We start from the raw sequence: 12,519 nt of genomic DNA, 5'->3' as shown, positions 1-12,519 counted from the left end.
TTATTAATTTATTATACTAGACTTATTAGTTATTTCTATACTAGTGTCTAATTTATTTCTATACAAGACTTATACTAGAGTATCTACTTATATGTTATTATACTAATTTCTAACTTATTTCTAACTCAATTATATACTAGACTTTCTAGTGTCTAATTATATGTTATTATATTTTAGTAAATTAGCATGATGTATTATTAACTTATTATACTAGGCTTATTTAAATACCAGTGTCTAGCTTATTTCTATACTTGATTATGTATGGTAGTAATACTATAACGTTTACATATACTAAACTATCATTAGTCTATTTATATTATAGTATAAGTATATTATTTTATAATAATTAGTTCATACTAGCATATTATTGAATTTAACTATATAAGTTGTAATTATATAACTATATAATTATGCTAGCATATATGATAAATATATAGATGAATACATATTTGTATAATATATGTACAATATCGGAGTCGGATTCAGAGTCGAATGGCAAAGTTAGAACATAAATTCGGATTTGGATTGGAGTCAGAGTCAATCCAGTGACACTGCCGACTCTGATTGAAAAATTAAACAAGAAATCCGACTCCAACTCCGATTTTTAGGAGTCGGAGCAGAGTCAGAGCAAAATTAGAGCAAAGTTGGATTTGAAGTCAGATTTTCAAATTTTTGCTCAGCTCTAGATGAGAGTTTGCTTATAAGATGGGGAAAAGACCCCCCATGGAAAAAATGCACAACAGCCTCCAGAATATCATTACAAATAGGGTCAATAGGAAATGTAGAAAGAAGAGGTAGCCATCAAGGTCAAAAGCTGAGTCCACATGGATGCTCCAAACTACATGTTTAACTTCTTCAAGAGTTTGAGGATTATGAAATAAAAAGTTATACTCATCAGTAACCAGCTTGGGAATATATCTAAGTAATGGGGTAGTCGGATAAATAGGTTCAGTTTTCAATTGATTATGAAAAAAGTTGACAATAACAATATGTATGATATGGTGATTAGAAGTAGATGTTCCATCAGGGAATGTGAGAGAAGTAATGTTAGCTTTCCTCCTTTTATGGGCAGTCATCTAATGGAAGAATTTAGTGTTTTTGTCACCCTCTAACAACTAGTGAATTCTAGATTTTTGTTTTAAAAACATTTCCTTTTGGACAAGTTTGTCATCATAACATTTTTCTAGTTTCTGAAGAGCAAGAAGATTAGAATTAAGATTAAATTGTTGTAAATTAATTTCAACAAGTTGAATATTGTCTCTCAAGGAAGCAAGGTCTTGAAAAAGATTTCTCAAAACTGAAAAAGTTCAATCTTTCAAAGCACTTTTAAGACGTTTCATTTTGAAAACTATTTTATGCATTCCAAAAATATGACAAGGTTGGTTTCAAATAGAGTAAACAAAATCTAAAAACTTTGGATGTTTGGTCTTCATTCTTTGAAATTTAAAAGAAAAATCCAATTTAAGGAAATTTTTATCTTTGAACAAAAGAGGGTAGAGATTAAAATGATTTTTTTTTTCTTTTCTAGTTGAGTGAGTGCAACATGAGGAAAATTAGAGAACTAGGATTGGCTAACAAGAGCACAGTCAAGTAGGGGAGCTACCCGCACCACCCCCTCCCTGCCCCCCGCCTTGCATGGGACAAAGGTGAGATTTTTCCACCCTGCACCCGACCCCGTGGTGTAGGGGCGGGGTACCCTGTTTGTGTACTGTAGTGCGAGGTGGAAACCCTATACGTTCCCCAAAAAAAAAAATGGGCCATGGGCCCAGAAGTTGTTTCTGGGCCATTTTGGGGCCAGCAATAAAAAAAAATGTATAATTTTAAATTTTTTAAATAGCAATAAATTGAATTTAAAATAAAAAAATACAAATTAAGAGAAAAAAAAATTAAAGAAGTACTTCTAATAGTCCAATATCCCTGAGTCCTAACTCCTAAGCTATTACAATTTACAATAATAAAATTTATAATAAAACTATAATAACTAAACTATTAGAATAATACAAATTAAGAAAAAAAATTACAAAATTACAAACATAAAAGAGACATTGTGATTGTATCAATATTACAAAAAATTGAATATGTAAACCTAAATACAATTGTCAATTGAACATAAATGATAAAAGTAACAATGGAGAACTTTGACTTCGACATTTGGTGCAGGTGGCCTAGGATAGAAATAGAATTTAGTGCTACTTGCTATGAGTCGTGAGATCATAAAATCTGAAACATTAACAATTGAATAGGAAGATAAATTAGAATTATAAATAAGAAACAAATTAAAAACTTACAAATTAAAATCTGACTAACCAAGATGAGATGTGGATCAAGACATTGAGAATATATCTTTTGAATTTCGGCTTGGAATTAGGATTGAGGCTTGAGGTGCGCATATGACAATAAGATTATAAAACATTTAGATACCAAAAATTATATAAATTCAAAAAAAAATTAAGGGACAATACAAATTGTACAAACCTATGGCAAATAACAATGGTGGGTCAGGGTACAATATGATAAAGTCATACTGGAGTAGAGGTAGACGTCGTATCATGTATGGCTAAAACAATTAAATTTAAAATTAATACCAATGAAATGAATATAAATAAAATAAGTCAAAATACTGAAATGAAACATTGAAATCAATGATTACCAAATCCAGCTATCTAAAGGCCTAGGTCAATAATTATGATTTTATGTATTGACAATTCCTCAATATCTTTTTTTATGAGTTGCAATGTTTCTCTTCGTCCTCTGCCTATTTATTTTCTAATATTTGCCTTTGATTCTTGTCTAATTCATTGTACTCTGGTTACTAGTTGGAATCGCTTTTTAAATCATTTCTGAGGACCTATCTCCCATTACGAGTTTCCTGACCTCAACCCTGCGCTAGTTTCTTTCTAATCTCTCTTTACCTCACATTTGTTTTTAAAAAAAATTTCGATATGATTTCTGCAAGGCCTGACTTCCTTAACTGATCAATAAACAATGTCAATTCTGAACACACTTGAATGCAACTTATATCCCATTCCCAATTTCCCCAGCTTGACATATATGATGATGAAGTATTTTCAAAACATGTTATCTATGATGAGGAATGATACAAGCAGAGTGAGGAAAAAAAAAAAAAAACAAATCAAAATTTGGATTGAAACCCTAAATTAATTTAAGGATGTTAAAGATTGAAATTCCTAAATTAATTTATGGTTTCGAAATTCGGATTAGGGTTTCAAAGATTAATTTAGGGTTTCAGATTGGAAGCCTAAACTAATTTAGGGTTCTAATCCAAATTTTGAAACCCAAAAAATCACTATCACAAATTCACACACAAAAATTAACACACATCAATGATCAAAACACATGCACAATCGAGTCTCCACAACACACAATTCACAAACACAATCTCATTCTTCAACTCCGATTAAATCTCATCCTTCTTCCAATCACCATTCCATAACTCAATAAAAAATAAAATAAATATAATTGGAGAGCTATTAGGATTTAGATTGGAATCTCACCTTCGACGATGAAGATGCAGACGGACGGCGACGACGATGGCAAAGTGCGTACGACCGCAACGTTGGACGGCTATGGAGAGAGAGAGAGAGAGAGAGAGAGAGAGAGATTTTTCACAAAAAGGGTCAAGGGGGGAGTCGTGGGGGAGGGGCTCTTAACATATAACCAAACAAAATGGCGTCGTTTGGTCATATGTTATTAAGTTAAAAAAAAAACCTAGGAATGAAACGACGTCATTTTGTGCTTGGGTTTTTTTTTTTTTATATAAATACATATATAATTATTTACATATTATATATATATATATATATATATAAGCGGGTCTGGGCCCCCTCCAAACCTTGCCTCTGTTAGAAGCTTCAAATGCGGGTGAGGCCACCCACCCCCCGCATCTGCAGCCCAGAGCCCTGCCCCGCCCATGCGGGGGTGGGGCGGGGATGGTGGAGGGTAGTGGGGTGCGGGGCCTTGCTGCCCATTCCTACAGTTAAGTCTTTCCCAAATGTATATACCTTCTGGATAACAAGACCAAGTGAATTTAGAACCCGAAAAATGGAGATCATAGAGATAGTTGCTATCAATGAAATCGACAAAATCAACTTTACTAAAGGAAGAAGGGGGTGGAAGGTGGACCTTCTATTTTCTCCTCATCCGATTTAATAATGTTGAAATCACCCATAATAACCAAGGCATATTCGTAGGTCTCAAATATGAAAGAGAACCCCGTAAAGACTTCCTAAAGATGAGATTGCATTTAGCATATACAACAGAAACAATAGTAGTGATACCGTTCCAATTAACAGAGAAAGTAAAATGCTGTTATGAAGATAAAATAAAATATATGTTTAAATCATTCTTTGCAGAAATCCAAACTTTACTACAATTATCCTCATTGGAAATAATTTGGGGTAAATCCAGGGTTCTTCCAATGTTGTCAACTTTGGAAACAGGAATCATAGGTTTGAAGAGAACAATTAAAAGAAGATTTTAGTACTCAATCAAATGTTTCAAGTGGCGTATGGTACCTTTGTTTGCAACACCACAAACATTCTAAACCATAAAATAATTCATCAACATATGATCTATGTTTTGGTGTTAAGAATTACACCAGTTACACGCGTAACTCTATAATTACCTTCGTTCTTGGTAGTACTTGTAACAATTTCATAATCTCAATGGGTTGCTTTCGATAAATGCTTTTATTCCTCAGGTAAAGCGATGGAGGAGTCTAAATTCAAATCATTAGCAATAATAGAGAAATAATTTAAAGGCAAGATCTCGTCCAACATAGGATCAACGGGATCAAATCCATAAACGGCCTAATGCTTATTAGTCTCAACAAGATTGTGAACTTTTAGGAGAGGCACATATAGCTTCAGACTCTGGTATAGGGTGAGTACTAACAGATGGTTGCTCAACCTCAGAAGTTGGGTTTGCTCCTTACCATTTAAGGGAACAAGGGGATGCACAACCCCCAACTCTGGGTCAGCCTCCTTACTAGTTTTGTTAGGACCCGAGACATGGATATTAGCAGGTAAGGAAGTATTTTCCTGAGAAACCATAACATTTTCTTCAAGGTTCTTAGGAACCCATTTTTCTTGGTGGCAACGGAAACTTGTTTAGTGCCACCTAAGTCAAATTTATGGTTTTTGATAGCCATCTTTCTACAATCTAGCAGAATATGCCCTTGTAGTTTACAGTGAATGCAATGGCTAGGATACCTTTTATAGACGATATTTTGCCAAAAATTGTCATCCCAACCCCTATCCATGGCATCTTCCTTAGGAATAGAGAGGTCCATTTCAATAGATGAATCAGCAAAGGAGAAGATGGATCTTCTTGTCGTGGCGATTAGGGTTTTGAGAGGAGATCAAAGGTAGAGGGAAACTAGAATGGCTAACCTCCAAGAGAAAAAGGGCAAAACAGGAATATATTTTTCTTCAACAACAATAGTACTCTGTATATTAAATACATAAAAACAAATTAAGTCTGCAATTCACTTATAACTCCTCTTTCAATTACACAGTGATGGGAATTAAATAAACACTTGATAAAAGATTAAATTAATGGGGGATCGAGGATATAGACATAAGAAAAATGAAATGCACTTAATTGATAAAAGAAAGCTAGAGAAAGAGTGTAAGGTTTTGTACTAGTGCATGTTGGCCAAATTCAGTACTTTATAAATAATGGTAAAGTTTTATATTATTCTAGATTGAATAAGAGACAATGATCCTTCTACAAAAAGTTACTTGTTCAGATAAATTCGAGTATTGGACGAGGAAATTAACATTATTTAGAAGAGAAGTGATAGGTTAATTAAAAAGAGATTTTACACAAGAAAAGTTCACAAACAGATATAGTTTCTTATAGTACATTAGATTATATATATATAATAAGTCATATCAATTTGAGAGTTTACTTTTATATAAATTTTTGTCAATAAAATATTTATTATTGGTAAGGTGCCAGCCTGGAGGAGAGTTTATTATAATTTTTGAATATTCTATAAATTGTGTCATACACGGCCCAGCACCATGCAGCCAAAGAACGAGTACTCACTGAAGATCCGATCAAGCGAGAGCATAATAATCAAAAGATCGATGGCTTGATAGTCCATAAAGAGATCGATCGAGAAAATTGTTTGGATTGAAGGCTGATGATCAATATCTCAAAGAAAAAAAAAAAAAGATTTCTAATATAATGCCAAAATTAACATCTGTAATAGTCAGTCATGGATCTTGATAAGGCTGCTTAAATATTAGGTAGGTTTAGTTCAGATTGTTAGTTTAAACGTCATGTTCACTCAATCGAGATGTCTCATACATGTCTAGCGAAATTTGCGCGACTGAGAGGTCTCATGATTTGAGGATCAGCTCTGACGTAATATTTTTATAAATTATATTAAACAGCGTAACACGTATATACAATTAATTCACAATTCAACTTGAGTGCGGCTATGGATATCAAATTTGAGATTAAAAAATATATCGAATAGAACATTTTTTTTTATATATTTTTTTAATCATCGTAAATATTTTTTAAAAAAAATAAAAAATTTATAAAATCATTTTAAAATATTTTTTAAATCATTTGATAAAAAAAAGGTCTCATTCAGAATATTTTTTAGATCCCAAATTTGGGAGCCAAAGTATTTTTCATTCGATTTATATATAATTAAGCACAAGAAAAATACTTTGGATCTCGAATTCAGGACTCAAAATTTATCCGAATGGAAATTTTTTTTTTTTATCGAATGATTAAAAAAATATTTTTTTATAATATTATGAATTTTTTATTTTTTTAAAAAAATATTTATAATGATTAAAAAAATACATAAAAAGATATGAAAAAATATTATACTATTCAAGACAAATTTTAAGTTTCGAATTCGAGACCGTATCAGTGCTCTAAAGCACAACCGCGTACGACTAGCTGTTTGGAACTGATTTAGATTGTGTTTGGATGTTGAAGTGAGTTGAGTTGAGTTGAGTTGAGATGATAAAATATTGTTATAATATTATTTTTTAATATTATTATTATTTTGAGATTTGAAAAAATTAAATTTTTTATTATATTTTATGTTGAGATTTAAAAAAATTATAATAATAAATTGAGATGAATTGAGAGTATTTGAAGAACTAAACGAACTTTTAACACTGCTAATTTGCAGAAAAGCTAGCGGAATGATGATATCATGATGACATGATCAGTAGTACAACTGGCAAAGAATGTTTTCTTCCAGATCATATCCTTTTTTCTTGAAAGAATGCACTGCCAGCACGCTCTTTCTTCCTTAATTATTAGTTATCATGATTTTTTATTTTCCTGGTAATTAGGCGTAAATCATTGTCTATCTGGATATATATTTAACGTCGTCGTACGTCCTTAATTTTTTTATATTAGAAAAGCTTTTACTTACAAAAGAAATTATATATTAGAGATATTGGCGCATTAATTTAATTAGTTTATGATCATCATCAGGAGCTACAAAAATCCATCGTTAAGTTCCAGGAACAATAATGCAGTTCAATATATAGTGCATATATAATGCAGTTCAATTCACAATTATAATATTATGTTCTGTTGTTATTACTTCTCTTCATTCTATTTATTTTATTGATTCATAACTTTCATCTTGAGTTCTTATATTGTCTGATTTATCTCTTTATTATCCGTCTAGTATCTTAGTAAGACCCGTTTGTCGGAGAGCGTTTAAGGCAGTTAGGTTGTCGGGTCATGATAAGGATGGTATTTGCAGGATTCTGAAATGCGAAGGTCGGTGTTGTTTAACAACAAAATGGATAAAATGTTTAGATCTAATTCAATCATTAGCTCCAGTTCGACTATGCCACCTGACATAGTTAATGAAGAAGATTGCTCTTTCAAAGAGGCTATGTCACCTACTTTGAAATCTTGAAAGATTCCAAAATTGATTTAAATTCTATTTACCGAACCTCCTGGGTTCAAACTATTTTTAATATTGCTTTTAATGTTAGAACGATTGAACAAACTTATGCTCTTTCAAAATCTCATGAAAAATGTTACCTATTCTCAAAAGATCATATTCAAGATTTTTTGAAAAAGGGTTACAAATACTTGCATATATATTGGTTCTGTTCAAATTGCTGTCAAACCTTTAACTAGAAAAGACATCAATGCATCTGTTCTATTTTATTTAAGAGATGCTAAATTCAATCAGAGCCAATGTACAAGTAGATTGGCATCAATGACTTTGATACACATATATATATATATGTATATGTGTATATATATACATTTTGATTATGCCATGGCCATTAAAGAAATGAGTGTATTATCAAAGAAATGAAGGTCCACAACTTTTGCCAAATATAAGGATATATAGACTTTACTTTTATATGCCCTTTAATTCACCAGAAAAAAAAATATATATATATATATATACACACACATATAAAAAGAGTGCCTAGCTAGCTGATCATGATCATCGTGAGCTGTTGTCTCCAGTTTATATATATATAAAAAGAAAAAAGAAACCGTTCATGCATGTGGGTGTACAGTACTGTAGATAACATGATTTACATGGCCTCTTGCATATATGTTTCAAATATATATTAATTAATTAGTGGGGGCCGAGAAAGAAATATATTGCTTATATATAATTCCAAATGCCAGCCCATCCATCCCATCCCCCTGAAAGTAACCTAAACCTAACCTTTTTGGGTTTTTAAAACCCTCATTAGGACAGCTTACCCTTTTGATTTAGGACGGTAAACCCACGAGATGGTCGGGGCTTGTGAATTAAGATCATGAGCCAGCTGCTAGCTGGATCATGTACATGTGCAACTTGTACAGAAAGGATCATGGTTAGCTAGCTAGGGCCCTAGAGGTGCCCTTCTAGGGATGCCCTTTCTTCTTCTTCTTGAGACGACGACGTTGGATATAGTTGGAAGATTTTCGTGTTGATGATGATGATCAGCAGGATGAGACATGCTGCTTCGGTATCTAATCATATCTTGTAATTGGATCATACGCCGGCCTTCACGCAATTCATCATGTTCTTCATCATCATCTTCCTTTACTGGGAAGAATCTTCTTGGCATTCTTTCTCCACTTCCCTTGATTTCATGATCATTGTTCATGCTTAAGTTGAAGCTCGAATCCCCCTTCTTTTTTATTCCTACAAGCTATTATTTTAAGCAACAACCAAAAAACAATTAATTAAGATTGGAAAATTGCATGGAAGATCGAAACCGGCCATAATTGACATGATTGACAAGATCATCAATGATAAGTAAATTGATAAAAATAGGCTATGGAATGTGAGGGAGCTAGCTGATGATCATCTAGTTCATGTTTAATTAACTAATTATGGAACCGAACCTTACATCCCAATGAACAAAAGCGAAAGGGATCCAACAGACTTCTTTTACATACTTCGCACAAATGAGAGCTTCCTTTACCGGTAATCTTAGGCTGAGGTCTCTCATTGAGGAAGAGAACTCTGGCACTGTTTATCACATATGTCTGAACTCCAGTTATATCCAAAACCTTCTCAATCTCCGCCACCCGAACAACATCATGATACGATGATCTCCTAATCTTAGAAAATCAAATAACATAACAAATACAATATGAAATCAATCATTATATATATATATATATATATATATATATATATTGTAAGGATTGGATGAGTACTGCTGAATTAATTATCATAAATCGCCAAAGAAATTACAGAACCCACTTGGATAACAAGGTGATCTCTGTGGCGTGTTGATCGGCAGTAGAAGCAGAAAGCATCGTGATTATGGCAATCAAGGCAGAACATGTTGCACTCGCTGCGAGAGGCATTTTTGTGGTTGGAGCAAACGGAGAAGAAATCCGTAGATAATAACGATTCAAGCCAGCTTGGTACCAATGTCATTGCCTGATATTATTTTTGAACCCAAAAAGATTTGAGCATCAAATACTCCTATATAAGCCAATTGAAAATGAAATATATATATATATATATATATATATATTGTTGAACATTCTCATAGATTAATAAAGCGTGATATATGTTTGCATTGATATTCATTACCTCTGTCAGGCCGGTTGAATATTACTAGGCAAATCCGCACACAGCTACACAAACACAGAGAGAGAGAGAGAGAGAGAGCGCTACATAAGATTCATCAACAAAACAATGGATCGACAAAAGGACAAGCAGAGAGACAAAAATGAAAAAGAAAAGATCAAAAACTTGGAACTGTGACGGTTCAGATCAGGAAATGTTAGGTTAGGTGGATTTTGGATCGTAGGATATGTAGTGGGAGGAGGATGGGCGTGGACTGTTTGGGGGTTACGCTTCAGTATTTTTGGTTCTTGTAGCTTAGCTAGCTCCCCTTGCGTCTCTTCGAAACGAACAAAGTTGCGTTCGGGCGGGGAAGCCTAACTTCTATGAAAAACAACGTCCACGCCTAGCTATAGCTAGCAGCTTACGTACTTTCACGTGGCAATAGCTCATTGGTTGCGTTCCACACGTCCCCTCTGATGTTATGTATATTACGAATTCTTATACTCAATAATCCTACACACATTTGGTAAAAAATTAAAAATAAAAATAAAATTTTTCATATAATATTCCGTAATTCAGAATAAAAGGTCATTCATGGGTACTACATACGTACGTACGTGGGAGATCAGCTAAATATAAATATGACCTTAATTCTCAGATTTGCAATCCTTAGAATTATTACAAAGACCACGATGATATAATATGGATTTTGATCATTATAAGTATATAGGTTAGAAAGTTTCACATGCATGCGACCTGGATTTCCTAATTTAATTTTTATATATATGTATATATATTATGGTCAATTTGGATCTCAAACCCATATCCACTCATCTCTCAACTCATTTTAACTAATCATTATAATTTTTTTAAATTTCAATACAAAATATAATAAACAATTCAACTTTTTCAAATTTTAAAATAATAATAATATTTTATTCAAATTTCAACTCAATTTAACATTCAAATCCGGCCTTAATTTTCTAATCAAAGCGCGCGGCTGTTTAATTAGACCTATAAATTAGGTAGAAATAGAAAACAGTACCATGCGATCCACTGATCATTGATTAGCTTTTTGGACTATTTTAACTATTTTCTTTGGTAGAAAACGTGATCTCCTACTCCGAACATAAGTATTTTAGGTGGAAAAGAGATATTAGAAATATAAATTGAGTTATATGATATTTATTGAATATTTGATATTATTTAAAAAATCTACAGGTGTAGCAACAAATGAGAAAAATGCTAAATTTACAAAAGAAATTATAGACAAATAACTTTAATAATTGGCACGGCTTAATTTGATAAGATCTATTTTATAATAATAAAAAAAAACATTATAATTTGACGAATGAGAGAAATAAGAGAAATATAGATAAATATATGGGTAGTAATAATATAAGTTGAATGATCCTATCACTTAAAATTGATCTCAAATTCAGCTTAAAATGAAAGTCAACATGATCAAGTTGGACAATTCATTTCCTAGCCAGCTTGTCGAAGTTAGTTATTTATTATATTATTGCACTACCAATATTCATACGAACTGTTTCATCTTATTTAACTAGGAACTTCTACTTCTTTACACCAATTATCAATTAAACAGCTTGCATTAAGTAATCATGTTGAGCACAAAGATCTAGTAGCTAGTTCTAAACCTAATTAATTAACTTTTGAATATTTTAGCTAGTATAGTCTAATGGGTAGAATGCATGCATGCAAACAAAAAGAAGAATTGGAAGAAAAACAATGAAATTCAGCCAAATATCTAAATCAATCTTCCCTAACTGCGGCCTTAACTAGAAGTGAAGGATCTTCATAACGTTCATCACGAATCAATGTCAATATTACTTTCTGCAAGAAAAGTTCCACACTTGTATGTTTTCTGATCTACTTTGATTGTTCACAAGGTATTATTTCTATTTCTGATAGTTATAGATGATCAATATATCATACAGAACTGAGAGGGATGGATCTAAGTATTTGTATATATCAAAAACAGAAAATCTAATGGATTTTCGAAAAAGGCATTTATTCTTTATGGATACGAAAGAAAGAGTTAACGTACAATAACTCATGATCAGAAAAATAATTCTCACAAAACTCTAAGAAATTCACATTCAAACAACGTAACATTATTCACAGAAATCTTGTAATTACATATTAGAAGCTACTTGTGAAGGGCCATAAACGCTGCAACTGAAAAGGCTCTGTTTTTGCAAGAATATCACCCACGAATCGCTGCATTATAGTAATATCCACAGCTTAGACCACCATGTACGCATAAGGCAGATATACAAAAATTAAACCTCAAGGAAGAACATGGGAATCAGATTGACAGTGACAAACAATTATTGAAGAAACAAACAAAAAACCTATGAAGCACTGCAAGAAATTTGGAAAGGTTTATCTGATAGAAAAATTAGACCCCAAAAATATACTTGAAAGGGAATTTTTTTCCTAAA

At 32.3% G+C, this 12,519-nt stretch overlaps 1 protein-coding gene across 2 annotated transcripts; it reads right to left on the bottom strand.

The window, feature by feature from the left end:
- Nucleotides 1–8,473: 8,473 nt before the first annotated feature.
- On the bottom strand, nt 8,474–10,435 carry LOC109000656. 2 transcript variants are annotated; one of them, XM_018977609.2, is made up of 4 exons: nt 10,079–10,435; nt 9,740–9,922; nt 9,376–9,594; nt 8,474–9,179 (listed from the first exon to the last, which is right to left on the bottom strand). In XM_018977609.2, exons 2-4 carry the CDS (start codon nt 9,917–9,919, stop codon nt 8,868–8,870), a joined length of 711 nt encoding a protein of 236 aa, XP_018833154.1. In that variant the 5' UTR covers nt 9,920–9,922; nt 10,079–10,435; the 3' UTR covers nt 8,474–8,867. The 2 variants fall into 2 exon arrangements, with proteins under 2 accessions (XP_018833154.1, XP_018833155.1); XM_018977610.2 differs by having other exon boundaries at nt 8,526–9,179; nt 9,376–9,589; nt 10,079–10,394.
- Nucleotides 10,436–12,519: the final 2,084 nt, after the last annotated feature.

Source organism: Juglans regia, chromosome 14 (assembly GCF_001411555.2).
Source record: "Juglans regia cultivar Chandler chromosome 14, Walnut 2.0, whole genome shotgun sequence".
NCBI classification, from domain to species: Eukaryota; Viridiplantae; Streptophyta; class Magnoliopsida; order Fagales; family Juglandaceae; genus Juglans; species Juglans regia.
Note: the sequence above shows the minus strand (reverse complement) of the source record. Positions and strands in the feature narration are given on the sequence as shown.

What these genes read in the sequence shown, in the direction of transcription:
- LOC109000656 (XM_018977609.2), bottom strand. Translation starts at nt 9,919, where the DNA reads ATGACATTGGTACCAAGCTGGCTTGAATCGTTATTATCTACGGATTTC. An exon ending in GAGATCACCTTGTTATCCAA is followed by an intron (nt 9,595 to 9,739) that starts GTGGGTTCTGTA and finishes TGATTTTCTAAG; the next exon opens with ATTAGGAGATCATCGTATCA. An exon ending in TTTGTTCATTGGGATGTAAG is followed by an intron (nt 9,180 to 9,375) that starts GTTCGGTTCCAT and finishes TTAAAATAATAG; the next exon opens with CTTGTAGGAATAAAAAAGAA.